The 15,304-nt window shown below is 38.1% G+C and overlaps 1 protein-coding gene across 2 annotated transcripts in view; it reads right to left on the bottom strand.

Annotated features, from left to right (window-relative positions):
• The window catches only part of fcho1 (FCH and mu domain containing endocytic adaptor 1), a 128,496-nt gene that overhangs the window by 15,367 nt on the left and 97,825 nt on the right, over nucleotides 1-15,304 (bottom strand). For both annotated transcript variants that reach the window (XM_030132489.1, XM_030132490.1), the window contains exons 12-18: nucleotides 14,603-14,663; nucleotides 9,496-9,689; nucleotides 7,509-7,533; nucleotides 7,351-7,407; nucleotides 5,093-5,144; nucleotides 4,042-4,166; nucleotides 660-1,766 (exon numbers count right to left, since the gene is read on the bottom strand). In XM_030132489.1, coding sequence (XP_029988349.1) covers nucleotides 660-1,766; nucleotides 4,042-4,166; nucleotides 5,093-5,144; nucleotides 7,351-7,407; nucleotides 7,509-7,533; nucleotides 9,496-9,689; nucleotides 14,603-14,663 — 1,621 coding nt within the window. The remainder of the gene's footprint in view (nucleotides 1-659; nucleotides 1,767-4,041; nucleotides 4,167-5,092; nucleotides 5,145-7,350; nucleotides 7,408-7,508; nucleotides 7,534-9,495; nucleotides 9,690-14,602; nucleotides 14,664-15,304) is intronic.

Genomic DNA, 15,304 nt, shown 5'->3' with positions numbered 1-15,304 from the left:
AGCCCCTTAACTGTCTGGCACCGAAAGAGTTAAGGGCCTCAAACTCATTTTAGCTCCATACTACAACATTTTTATGAATATTCTGCCTGTTACTACATGTTTTCTGCCTTTGTAGATCCACTGTGATCTGTAAGTTGTACTGCACATGTGTAAATGATAAGTTCAGGCAGATATTGATAAAATTACACTTATTTTTCTTAAGAAATTTCAGGTTTTTCAAGGTTATTTGCATTTATTTCAGAAAGAATAGTTATAAATGTAAACATCTTCATACTTTAATTTACACTAAAACAAAGAGAAAAATGTTAAGTTCTCTTCATTCATAGGTTGTTATTATTTTACTGGTCCAGCTCAGTTGAGGTCAAACTGTGATGTCTGTGGCTCCTGAACTAAAACAGTTCGACACCACTGATGCCAAGTGTACCTGGGATTTAACAGAAAGTGTCAGGACTTTCTTGTATTTAAAAAAATGTTCACTTAAACACATCGCTATAATTAATAAAACTAGAGGTCTATTATAGTTCAAATATGCATAATTTCAGTAAAACCATGTGTAGTTCAGGGGCGTTTATTGTGCTGTTAATTCAGGTCGAATTAAAAGCGCTTTATGTGAGTTCATTATGAGGCGGATGGCGTGTGGGTGCAGCAGACGTCAGTACCCTTATGGGAGCTGATGGTGCAGGGGAGCTGAGTGTTCAGATCCAGGCAGTCTTGGTCTTTGTCAGTGGAAAAACACAGATCCTCCTGGGGCCCTGAATGCCTCGTGAGGGGCGGGGCGTTCCTGCGCGGCTCGCTCTCCGATGATCGATGTTTTCTCCTCTCTCCTCCTCCTCCTCCTTCCTGAGTCTTGGAGCTGCTCGGAGCTCCGGCGACGCCTTCGCTGAACGGGTTGTGGACTGAGTTCCAGTGGATCAGCTCCTTCTTTGGCTGAGCCGCTGGTGCAGAGCCAGAACCAGGACCGGAACCAGGACCAGAACCAGGACCAGAACCAGGACCGGCGTCCAGGCCCAGTCTGTTGCTGTTGGATGCACCACTGCTGCTGCCGTGGGCGGGGATCATCCCTGCAGCCGCGGCCAGAGAGGACTGGTGGGTGGGGCTGCCGATCATGGTGATGGCGAAGGGGTCGTCGGAGGTCACGGGGGGCGGGAGGCTCCGGTCCCGTTTCCTGTCTCTGTCTTTACGGTTGGAGGACGACGACGCGGCGGACGAGGAGGAGGCGTTTGGGAGGGTCTTAGTGTCGACGAGGTTAACGGAAAACGGGTCGCCTCGCACCTCCGCCCCCCTGCCGTCCTGAGCGGGGCGGGGCGGTGGGCGTGTCCAGGCGTCCGACAGGTTTAGAGTCTCCTGAGTGACCGTCCTCTCAAAAGCGGCGAGGAAGGGGTCCTCCGGTGGGATGTGTTTGCAGTTCCACACCGACGACTCCACCTCAGGCGTGGGGAAGGACTGAGAGAAGGCCGGGAAACGCATCGATGTGGGGTCCACCTCTGGGGGGACGCGGGACGGACGAGACGCCGCCACCGACCACGCGCTCGCAGGGTCGTCCTGCGAGTGGGGGCTGCAACCCGGGGAGGGGTCACGGAAGGCGGAGAGGAAAGGGTCCACGGGTCGCCCCAGAGTTTGAGTCTGATTTTTACACTGAGACATGGGGGGCCACGCCGCCCAGCCCACCGGCTCAGGGGAGGGGCCCAGGGGCTGATGGGAAGGAGAGTCCAGGCCAGAGTCCTCCACGTTCTCTGGGGACGAGGAGTCAGAGGAGAAGGCAGCATCTGGAAAAACAAACAAACAAACAAACAAACAAACAAACAAACAGTCACACAGTGAAGAAAGTCAGACATGAGCGCAGGTTGGACTGAGGTTCGGTTCAGACTGGAGTTAAACGAGGCTCAGATCGGATGTTTTTGTCCATATGTGACCTGTAACTGGAGACACTTTGAACAGCACTAATCTGACCCAGACCACTTTCATATGTGCTCCTAAATCTGATACATATCTGATATTTTCCAATGCCACTTCAGTCTGAATGGCCAGGTCGCATTTATCCGACCTTTACGTCATTGAAATGCGACAAACGTCACAGTCCTGCGTCCCAGGAGGAGGAGCGGCAGGAAAACCATATTCACTTCTGTAAACACAGTGTGTGTCTGCGTGGTCATGTATTCCATCAGGACCTCTTCTGTGCATGTGGGTCACTTCAGGGTCACATTCAGTTCAGACTCAAAACTGATAGAAGTCGCATTTAATGTGTGACATGAACAAACACAAAAAACTTGGATTTCACTAAAACTCTGAACTGTGCGTTCAGACCTGCTGTGTGAACGCAGCCTTAGTGACAGAAGTCGTTTTCCACCACAGGAACTTTTACTTCACCCACAACTCTGAAAATACCTTAGTGCATTTCCACCAAAACTACCCGGGTAAAAAACCTTCCCTTGGTCCCAAACTTTCTTTGAAAAAAGTTCCTAGTGGGGGATGGGGCGACTTTTTAAGATTCCCTGGAATTCTTGGGGGCGGGGCTGTGTGCTGATGATCACTGATTGGTGGAACATACTTGCGGTGTTCTGCACTTACATTCACCCACAATGTTTAAGTCAATGTGCAGATGCAAAGTTCTTTATTTCATTTCTACAAACGTCACTTTGTGTTTTGATCGTTTGGAAAATGGAAAAAGAAGCTAGAAGAAGTGGACGGACAACAACATCCATCTGACAAATACAGTCTTGAGCGTATTCATCTCACTTCTACAAGTGCATTGTAATAATCGGTCTGTCCATGGAAATACGCTCTAGATCAGGGCTGTCAAACTCATGTTAGTTCAGTTCCACATTCAGCTAAATTTGATCTGCAGTGGACCGAACCAGTAAAATAATAACAGAATAATATAGAAATAATGTCAACTCCAAACTTTTCTCTGTGTTTTAGAGCGAAAAAAGTAAATTTACATTATGAAAATGTTTACATCTACAAACTATCCTTTCAAACAATGTGAATAACATGAACAAACTGAAAAAAAATCAGTGTAATTTTAACAATATTCTGCCTCAGTTTATCATTTACACATGGTCATTATAACGTACAGATCACAGTGGATCTGCAAACACACAAAAACATTTAGTAACAGACAGAATCTTGTTATAATTGTACTTACTTCTAAGACATTTCAGGTTGATCGTATTTGTTCAGGTTATTCACATTTTTTTTGTGAAATTATACTTTGTTTTAGTGTAAATACATGAAAATATTTACATTTACAAAGAGAAACATTTGGAGTTGTCATTATTTCTATGTTATTCTGATAGTATTTGACTGGTCCTGCCCACTGGAGATTGAATTGGTCTGAATGTGGAACCTGAACTAAAACGATTGTCAATATCTTAGTGTAATCTTTGCATTTCACAAATTTATCCCACGGGCCAAACTGGACCCTTTGGTGGGCTGGACTTGGCCCCCGGGCCGCATGTTTGATACCTGTGCTCTAGATAATAAGCATGGACCTTGTTGACTTTTATTTACCAAATACGCTCAAAAGAAATTCATCGACTGAGCCTCATTTGAATAAACTTTGTGGTGGAAAAGGAAAGCAAACAGATGAACAGGAACTCTTTAACCCAGGTAAATAAGTTCCTGTGAATCTAAAGGAAAAGGGGCTAAAAAGACGGCTGAGAATACGCTACAATAGCACAAATCTGAATTTCTGTTGCTAAACCTTTCTGATTTGTTATGTGGCTTAAAACTACAACGTGTAACGTGCAGATTATTTGTTATTGAATGACACCGATGTCCGTCATGTGAACTGCAGTCCACTCCTGTTGCTTGTGTTTATCGACTTACATGAAGTTTGTGTTGGAGTCTTGCTTTGTCACATCAGCTCAAAGTATCCACAGAAGCACTGAGGTACTTAGAAAAATACACGTCTACATAGAAATCTGTCTAAAGGCAGTTCGAGGCAACTGAGAAGGTTGAAAAAGGTCTATTCACACACTGGAAATAAAAACAGTGAATGCGTTCAATACTGAGTCCTTAAAGAACTTAAAAATATCTCACATTCAGAGGCTCTGAAGGCGTTCTGCTCTCTTAGGGCTTCACGACCATCAAAGCTTTTGGACTTGAAGGCCGTCTCCAGCGGGGGTCCGAACAGGTTGTCAGAACCAGAGGCTGTTGAACTCAACCTGAGGGATGGAGTTTGGAATAAAAAGCAGGATTTGATGTAGACAATGAAAGACGAGGTGAAATAAAGTGAGTGAAAATACAGAAGCAGGGTCAGAAAAGGGGAAAACGGCACAAAAATATGACGACGGAAGAACAAAAAAGGATTACATTTCATGAGTTAATTCTGTCTCAGCTACAGAAGAAACAAAGACTGGGAAGAAAACTGATTTTTTTTTTCTTTTTTTGAATTTTATAACAGAAACTAACAGGAAAGTATACAGATGTAAATATTTTCCGTCACAAATGCAACCAAAGCACAGAAATGCATTCTCTAATAAACTAAATCACCTTACAATGGAAATAAAAATCCATGACTATGATTTTAAATGTTCCACTTTCAAATTTCTAAAATACGTTTCATGCTGTGACTGTAAATAATGTTTATAAACTATATGGACAAAAATATTGGGACATGTCATGTCTACAGCGGCAACATGTACTGTCGATGCTGATTTGAGATAAAAACATTAATATTTCCTTAAAGTTTAATGTTAGATTTTTCTTCTTCAGTGAGATGTGAAGAAAGTAGATGGTTAGTTGTGGTAGAAAATTATTATTTACAGTCAGAACAGGAAAAACATTTTTACAGACTTAGAGGTAGAACATTTAAAATCATAGTCATGGATTTAAAACAAAATCAACATTGAGATAAATTAAATAAAAACCATCTCTGAGGCATTTTTTGGAAGCAAAGATAACAATATATACTAAACAAACCAATGCAATGATATTTATCCTCATATAAAACTATATTATTATATTAGTCATTAATGTTTTGTATCCCAGACCCGTTAGAAAAGAAACACCTGAATTCAACATGTCCATATACTTTTGTCCATATAATGTATAAGTAGAAGAAACAATATGAAGGCCAAAGATGTCTGACCTGCTGTGATCAGGACTGGACGTGGATCTGCGAAGACCGTCCTGCTCTCCATCTGTTCAACACAAACACACAAATACACAAAATAAGTGTGGTTTCTAATCATCTAATCACGTGTCCTAACCATCACTGATCAGCAGCACAGCAGGATGGGACGGGATCCAACAACGTGAGTAAAAACCTATCACCTACGACTTCCTTGGTGATAAATACCAGCAATTAGCCTGGTCCCACTCATCAGCAGCCACCAATGACACTGCAGCAGAGTAACGGCTTTAATCAGGCTCTGGTCGTTAATCCTGCAGCTCTGGATTTAAAAGACACAGAGACCGGGTAAAACTACGGTCGGTTGGAGAAACGGCCGGTGATAAAACATGTTTTGGAGCTCCAGCAGAGGGCCGTGTGACTAATGGAAAGTAGCAAGGTCAGGAAATGAAGAGATCTACCGGAGAGCAGACTACACACTGGATTTGTTTTACTGACGCTACAAACGGGACTGTGTCAGCAATCATGATCTAGTTTGTATTTTACAACCGGTAAAACTAATAGCAAAACAACCAACTTACTAATTGTTGCATCTGACTATAATATGACTTTTACGGTCGGTAAAAAAACAGCATTTACAGTGTTTTTGTAACAACAATCCTGCCTGAGTAAAGACGATCATCACTGAGCTGAAAACTGTGCATTTTAAACCCAATCTCTGGAATGACAATGAGCTCATAGAAACAGATGACTCAGATGTGTTTTCTGCTGCAGTGACTATTAACAGTTAGTGCTGTAATGTAATAGTTAACTGCATAATAAACTAAAAGCAAAAGAACACAACTTCATTGTGACTCACTAATAAAATTAAATGCTAAAAAACAAGCATCATCTTCCATCTTAAAGTCTAAGATATAAAGAAGACATGAAATCAAATTAATTACAGATATAAAATATTTTACAGCAAAGGGTAAGGACACTATATAATAATAATGTGTATTTTGTCATTTACTTCATTGTATATTTGTGACCAAATACACAAACTTTGACATACATTTTCTTGTCATAAGTTTTGTTACTGGAACAAACAGAAGTCTTTGAAACTTAGAAAATACTTCATTTGTTCTTCCATTTACCTCATTTACACGTGAAGAAAAATCTAAAAGAGCAGCAAAGCTTTGAAAACAAGTATTTCAATCAAAACAACAACAGCAAACAGCCATGACAAAACATGAGACAAAATGACAATCACATAAAAACTGGTGATGCAATAAAAACACACTTAAGCACGTGTTTCCAGTCACAACAAACCCCGCCCTCACAAGTATTTCATCTTATTTTGTCATCGATCCAGCTGATGTCATCATGTCTATGCATGTGCTGATGTCAGCACATCAACTGCCTCTATACATGTGTCACGTTTGAAGTAAATTAAAACAAAATTGATGCTTTTATAGACATTATAAATTTCGCTCATAAATAAATGGGAGGAAAAAAAAAAGTTTTAAAAAATTCATAAAAATTGGAACTTGAACCTACTTTTCCCAAACCAGTGGAGAAGGGTGTTTGGCTGTGCTGCTGTCTCCTTCAGCCACTGGTGTTCATTAATACAACCAACAACTGAACATTTTAGGTAATGGGCTCGAAGTTTGGACATATTTTCAGTTTTTGCTACAACCGCTGCTGCTGATAAACAATTAATTATGTCGTACTCAGAGAAATGTTCGTCGGAAGTCTTGACCTTGTATGTGCAAATGTCGTGATGTAACTAGTTATAAAACATAACAAATTAAGCAGAAATTAAAACAGGTTGTAGAAATCCACTGGATTTTTGCCAGAATGAATATAGAGATAGCTTTGCAGCAGCTGGAGGGTTCAAATTCAAACTGTAGGAACTATTAGGGTCATTATGAGGTCCGGCTGTGATGCGCGAGTCTGGTTTGTTTCAACCCGTGAGGCTTTTGTGGAATTATTTGAACCAACCCAACCCGACCTGTGAGTAACCCACTTCATATCACTAACGCACGGCACCGAACACACCCCAATATAGTACCAGGACGGACCTGTTCATGGACATGTCCCACAGTCTGAATTTGGAAAGCGCAAAAATTATACTAACGTTACTAAGAGTCAAAGGTGTCAGAGTTGTTTTAGTTCAGGTTCCACATTCAGTCCAATTGTGATCTACAGCAAAACAAGAAAAGCATTTGGAGAGCGCAGACCTCCGCCAAGACAGATCAGATGAAGACAAAGTGAAAGACTACAGACAGACTAACCCCTGTGTGAGACGCCCTCGGCCTCCTCCGATCGGCCTCCTGCTGTACTGGAGTTTCCTGCAGAAACACAAAAACCATCCCAGGTCCAGACTCCAGACTCAAAGGAAAACAGACTAGAAGGTTGAACGAATGTCTATAAGAGACCGGACGGTACTTACTGGAGAGATGCCTTTTGACTGACACCTGGAAGTGGAGAGAGGAGGACAAATAACACCAACAAGGGTTAGACGGCTGGTCTACGCATGAGTTCTGGTGCAATAATGTGTCAAGTATTATGTACAGTGGAAATATGTGGATGTGCACATGTGCCTGGTTGAAACAGCTGGTAATTGTATAGAATGTTATAGTTGTTTGTACTTTTACTGTTTTTTATAGAACATCTCCTGTGGGACAAGGGATGGAAACTAGTCTGAGGCAAAAATCTGGAGTGTTTATATTCAAATTAAAACATGTTTGGTCATTAATGTTCACGGTCCTGTTCAAATAAATAAAAAAGAAAAGAAATAACAATGAATAGAATAAGACTAGACTAGAATAGACTAGACTAGAATAGACTAGAATAGAACAGAATAGAATAGAACAGATCTTTACTGTCTTTGTTACAGGAACAGTGATAATCCATTTTGCAGCTCTGTCTCTGTTTAGCAGCGAACACTTAACCCATTAAGACCCAGAGGTCATTTTGCGGCAGTTCCCAAATGATGTTTTTTCTCTAGATTTCACCTTTCTTAAATGATTTATCACCATGTATTTTGCATTTTTCACTGAAAATCATGCATTTTCCTATATCTAATTCACAGATCATGTAGATGTTCTATAAATCAGTAGTGGGTTATTGTATCAAAAACAGAAAAAACTAAAAAAAAAAAAAAAGGGGACTTTTTCAGTTCAATCTATCATTAACTGAACATAAACTGTGTATCCATCCACTGTCATTGACCAAAATCAACGGGTTTTACTGGTGAATAATGGAATAATGTCAAAAAAATTTTTCATACAGTTTGTTTTTAATTCTTTTACACTTTTTTTCTATTCCATCAACTTGAGCCATAAATAAAAATACCAAATACTCAATAACTGTCACATTTTTTAACCCTTTAAATGCCATGTTTGTAATGGAAACAAACCTTTTTTTTTTTATGCAAAAAAAAAAAAAATTCAATACACTGCCTAAAAAGTGGATCACATATTAGATTTTTTCATCCTGGCATATGTCAATGATTAACTCCAACAGTGGTTAATTTGCATGATTATTTTTGGCGCTAGGTCAAATGTTCAAAAATACTAACATCTGTCACCAAGTGTGCGTAAAATGCACACCTATAAATCAAACTATTAAATATTATATATTAATTTATTTTTCTGCTCCAATTTGATTTTATTTTTGTAAATCCAGCTCAGTCCTAATCATACAGATCAAATGTTAGAAACAGTGCGTTTTATGCACACTTGGCAGACAGATGCTAGTCTGGTCATTTTATTTGGTTTATTTATTTTGTTTATTTATTTAGTTGGTGGACAGAATTTTAAAGATCATGCAAAAATGAACAACTTTTGAATTGTAACCTTATTTAAATTGTGAAAAATAATATGAAGTTTTTTATAAATGAAGTGCAAAGTGTGCGTAAAAGGCACACCCAGATACTGGAGGGTTAAATATACAAATACTACTCTACTACTGTTTGTTCATATATTTTTATACATTGTGCCTACACTGAAGGAGAGCAACCCTTAACTTCATTGTAACTTTTTTTTCTTTACAATGACAAATAAATAAACTCAACTCAGTACTCAAATACTACTAATCATGACTAAAATATATAAAAAACTAACTCTATAGATAAGAAACATGTCTAACATATAAGTATATATAAATGTCATAAAGGATATATACAAAGTACAATTAAAAACAAGGCACATGGATGTGATTGTTGCATGGTGGGGGTTATTTCGTCAGTGTGTGTGTGTGTGTGGGTGGGGTTTTTACATTGTGCTTGTGTGTTAAACTGTACCAGAGTCTGTTTTGTGTTTTAAGTGTTCCATGCAGGATGTAAATGCAGGTGTTTTAACAGAACGTCCTCATAAACATGATCTACTGTATCTTGTGCTTTTATTTCTTGTATGACCTGAATCAGTGAAACCCACCTGCTGCCGTGCCCCCCTGTTGGGTGGGAGGGTGAGCGCCCCCACGGTGGCCTTCAGTTCCTTCTCCGTGGCGGCCGAGCTGCTTCGGTTGCTACTGGCAACCGGCCGGATCTGGATGTGGAACTTCTTGGGCTCCTCGTCGTCGAAGTCGGAGTCGCTGGAGTAGAAGTTGGTTTCCTTCTCCTCGGCACAGCGTAAGAAGAAGAGGGTCAAGGAAAAGCCCCTCAGAGGGTGAACGAAGGCGGATGTTTGGGAACATTAGAATGAGAAAAGAACATACGGAACATACAGACGGTAAAGAGGCAAAATGTGAGGAAACTCTGACCTGACAGACGACAGATGGTCATTTTTATCACTCTCTGAAGTCGAATAATCAAACCAGTTTAAGTCCTTTAGTTGTTGCATTATCGTTTAAAAGTCTTTTCCAACCAAAGAAAAATTATAATATTAAAAACAATGTAATATCATAACAGCCTGTGTAATTCATGCATTTCGGTCCATTGTAAATATGCTTATAAAATGATAAATAAAGTTGTAAAAAAAAAAAATACATAAACAGTGTAATACCATCTACTTTTCTTTACTTTTTAAACATTTTTCAGACTTGACATTTGCAGCATGGAGCAGAAACGAAGCTGGAAACATTTTTTCTGCGCCTCTAAGGAAAACAGAAATCTGCCCTTAAGTCAAATAAAAATAAATTAGTTGCAAAATATGTTTAAAAAAAAAAGATGAGCATGAATTTGATCAATTATTCAATAATATTATATGAATAACTGTGTAATAAATATTTGAATAATTCATCAACTATTCATGCATGTAACTGATAGAATCCTTAGAGTAGTTTAACTATACATGAATAGTTGTGGAAAAAATTCTTCGCCTACCCCTTGTTTTCTTAGTTTCTTGTTCATTTTAATGCCTGGTCCAACTAAAGGTCCATTTGTTTGGACAAATATAATGAGAACAACAAAAACAGCTCATAGTAGTTGAATTTCACAGCTGATATCTATCCATTTAACATGTTTTCTTGATAAAAACCCAAATCCCTTCAGTTCTTCCATCAGTATGTGTGTCACTGTTCTGACAAAAACAGTGCTTTTATTCATTCCATGTTTTCTGTTCTGTCTGTTTTAGTCACATGACACACACAGGAGGTAGGACTGGATTGCAGAACCATTGTTTTTGAGGACTTTGGATGGTCTAATAATTTTTTCTGCGGCTGTACAGGAAAACAATAAACAAACACTGTTGCCCAAAAAATTGGAATAATTTCGTTTTCAAATGCATTCTTTTTTTTAATCCTTATTTCTACACATCAGTAATAACCTGTGACCAGGTGTAATGATCACATACTGAGCCCCATTTACACTTTATCTGTCAAGAATAAATCACATTGTCACAATTATTTCATGACAAGAGGCAAAAATATTTTATTCCAACTTTGGGAAACAGTCTAATATAGAAGACGTAAATAAAATTGCATTTGTTTGTCTTTTAGGCTTTGGAAATAAAATACAGCACAGGACAGATTAGACATGAACCTTTTCACATAGTTGTGTTTTCTTTGTCTGAATAATCATGATTGTACATAATTGTGCTTTGCTCAAATAATAGCGATAAGAGTTCTGACAGAAACAACGATGGGAAGAACGCACATATTTACTTCAGACAAAACAGTTCAATCAAAGCTAAAGCTGGACATTAGAGAGAGCAGACCAACAGTCCAATGGCCTCTTCTTATTCTAAACAGACATACAGGGGTTGGACACAATAATGGAAACACCTTCACCTCAAGATGATAATGCCCCAATCCATACAGCTAGAATTGTTAAAGAACGGCATGAGGAACATTCTAATGAAGTTGAACATCTCGTATGGCCGGCACAGTCCCCAGACCTCAACATTATTGAGCATTTATGGTCAGTTTTAGAGATTCAAGTAAGACGTCGATTTCCACCGCCATCGTCTCTAAAAGAGTTGGAGGGTATTCTAACTGAAGAATGGCTGAAAATTCCTTTGGAAACAATTCACAAGTTGTATGAATCAATACCTCGGAGAACTGAGGCTGTAATTGCCGCAAAAGGCGGACCTACACCATATTAAATTATATTTTGTTGATTTTTTAAGGTGTTTCCATTATTTTGTCCAACCCCTGTACTTTATTTATAGTGAGTTTACCCGTTTTTTTTTTTTTTTATTAACTTTCACTTTTCTAAGTTGTAAATAAGCCTCTCCAGTGTCAGTGAAAGTAAAAGACACATCTAATGTCAAACCCTTTTCATGGATCTGCTCTGAAAATTAAAGCTGCACAGGCTGAAATCCAAGACTTTAAAAGTATAAATACACCTTCCTTTAGCAGTTCTCTCCTCTGTGTCAAAACCAAAACACTAAATATTAACCCTTTAGGTGCCCGAGTTTTGTTTTTTTTTTAATATTCACTTTTCATATCCAGATTTCAAAAAGCTATCTGTTTCATTCAGTTATGTTGTGTGTCACAATACTGTGACTTTGGAGCTTGAAAGGTTAACCCTTTCATGCACAGTGGTCAGTCCAGTGGTCAGTCCAGTGGTCACTCCAGTGGACAGTTCTTCTGCAGCTGTTCTCATGTATATTCATGGGTTTGGTTGTTTTAGTTCCATATCAGCCACAGTGGACATTTATGTATTGCAATTTAATTTTTTTTTTTTTTATGAACCTATTTTTTGTGGCGTCACAAAAATGTCCACTCAGCTGGACACCATGTGTTTAATTTTTGAAGCAAAGAAACATGTATTTAAAACTCATCATCAGAAAGTGATAAACTGTGTGAAAACTATGAAATAAAACCATTTTTAATGTCACTAATCTGACGTTTTGACACATTTTCTCATACTCTAATACTAGTTATTACTCATTTCATGGAGATAAAATCCTCTGAGACCCAGGAAACTGACAATTTTAGCTTTTTTACACCAAAAAATTGTCTCGATTGGAAACTGCATAATGCAACAGTTCTTTTCAGATACATTTTTAAAATAATGTTTATTTATTGATTGATCTTTTAATGGAATGTCCTTTGCAGTGGACAGCATTTAAGTAAAACTGTCCAACTTTTGTCCCCTACAGAGGACAAAATGCATTGCTGGGTCTCAAGAGGATATGCAAAAAAACCCAAAAAACAGTTTCAGAAAACTGTTAATTACAGTCTAATAACAATTAGCAATTGATTTCCACTCAAACATGTTAGTGCAGATCAGGTTTATCAAGAACAGCAAAGTTCCAGTAATGGTCTGAATGTTAGTGTTTGGGATGGTGCATTAGTGTCCACTGTGGCTGATATGGAACTAGAACAACCAAACCCATGAATAAACAAGAGAACAGCTGGAGAAGAACTGTCCACTGGAGTGACCACTGGACTGACCACTGGACTGACCACTGTGCATTAAAGGGTTAAAACTCATTGTGACACTGGTTATGTGTCACGTAAAGTAAACTCAGAAAAATAAAACTTAAAACAAAAAAAAAAAAAAAATCATTCAAAATCAGAAAAACATGGACAAAAGAAAAGTAAACAATAAGATGTAAAGAAAAACAGAAGAACAATTAAATAAAATGAAAAAAACAGAGATAAATATAAACAAGACAGAAAGACAGCAAGCAAAAAAAATAATAATAAAATGAAATTTAAAAAATCAAATGAGACAAAAAAAACAGCAAAAAAAAAAACAAATCCAAAGTGAAAATAAAAAAGAAAAGTGTGATTAGACTGATGTGGTCTTTCAGCTTCAGCTCAAACGAACCTAAAACCCTAACTCCACCTTTCAGACTAAATAAATGTGTGAACTGATGAACACTTCATGAGCCTGTGGCCTGACGGTAACTCTGCTCTAGCGGAGTCTGTCGGCGGTCCGCTCTAATAAATGAGGCAGAGATCGGAATAATTGTCGTGTTCTGCAGTTGATGAGTTGGTGAATGGAGTCATTCATGCTGATGAATTGGATAAGCCCCGCCCCTCCACACAGACCTTCTGATTATTCTCCATTTACCGTCTCAGTCAGGAGCCTTTTCAGCAGTTTCAGCCGTCACATGAGGTTTCGTTTGGTCTGAAGTTTCGCACAAGGACTTGGGACATTTCCAACAGTTCAAACTATAACTGTTCAGAACCTTCAAATATTTTATAAATACGTTACTGTCGATGGATGTGGTTAGGATGACAACTTACCATCAGTATGTTTTCAAACCCACAGTGCGTCACATTTCCAGATCCAAGTATCCTGTATTCTGTAATGTGCACACATTTGTACTGACATCATATCGTACAGGGTTCCAACAGGTTTCTGCAAGTTACATTTAAGACCTTTTAAGACTTTTTAAGACTTTTTAAGACTATTTAGAACAGAATTTAATGCCTGTTTCAGTGGCAAAAATGTGTGACTCCAAGAATTTAGGAAAATGTATTTATTTACTCCAAACACCTTGATTCCTACTGTTCCAAATTATTTCTCACCGGGGGGCTGCAAAGTTAGTAATAATTACAGCAAGACCGAACTTTAGACGTGTGAGATTTTTTTTTTTTTTTAACTATTATTATTATTTTATTTATTTATTTATTTTATTTAGCACACCTAATTTCATTACACACACAATGACAATGAAGGCTGTTCTATTCTATTCTATTCTATTCTGTATATTTGGGTTTTCAGTTCTATTTTTTTCTATTCTATTCTACATATTTGGGTTTTCAGTTCTATTCTATTCTATTCTATTCTACATATTTGGGTTTTCAGTTCTATTCAATTCTATTCTATTCTATTTTATTTTATTCTATTCTATATATTTGGGTTTTCAGTTCTATTCTATTCTGTTCTATTTATTTGGGTTTTCAGTTCTATTTAATTCTATTCTATATATTTGGCTGTTGATCGTATGGAGGCTCTGTTGTTCTTACAGTTCTACTCAGTTGTAATTCTATCTCGTCGCTCTAAACAAAGTAACCGATACTTCCCGACGCTCCTTTTGATTAACGTTAAACCCATTCCCAAATGATTAATTAAAAATATTACCAGACAAAAAGCCAACAGGCTGAATTATCCCAGCCACGCCTGCGAGAGCACAGAAAGGATATCATTCTGGGCGCTGTCAGCTCGGATTACGAAGCCCTCGTCGTCGACTTCCAGGGGTGAATTCTACATGAACACACACACACACACACACACACACATCAGCTGTTGGACAGCACAGACCTAAACCATACTTCAGCATGTGTCCCACACTCAGGCGCTGTGTGATGGTGCAGCTGCAGTCCATGGTCCTGGACTGCAGTATCTGTGGTTCCATACCAGTCATTTTAACGTTCTTACACACACTATATGGACAAAAGTATTGGGACACGTTGAATTCAGGGTTTTTTTTTCTGTATCTATACTCTTTTTTACATTGTGATAAATATTATTGGATGGGTTAGTTTGGTTTAAATTGTTATCTTTGTTTCCAAAAAATGCCTCAGAGATGGTTTTTACTAAATTTCTCTCAACATTGATTTTGTTTCTTTTTTATTCATGACTATGATTTTAAATGTTCTTGGAGGACATATATTTTATCAAGACGACCAGATTTTGTGTAAGTCTTTTTGTTTCTCTTTTGTATTTACATATTCTTTTTTCTTTATGTAACTGTATTTGCCTGTATATAGTTATTATCATTTATTTGATAGTGTACACCCCTCGTTAAATATACTTGTTATTTACAAAACCTTCTTGAAAAAAAAAATAATAATAATAATAATAATTAATAATAAACATTCTACCTAGAGTCTGGTTTTGACCAA

The sequence above is a fragment of the Sphaeramia orbicularis genome, chromosome 4 (genome assembly GCF_902148855.1).
Source record: "Sphaeramia orbicularis chromosome 4, fSphaOr1.1, whole genome shotgun sequence".
NCBI lineage: Eukaryota > Metazoa > Chordata > Actinopteri > Kurtiformes > Apogonidae > Sphaeramia > Sphaeramia orbicularis.
The sequence above is the reverse complement of the archived record's forward strand: the minus strand, read 5'-3'. Positions and strand labels throughout refer to the sequence as shown.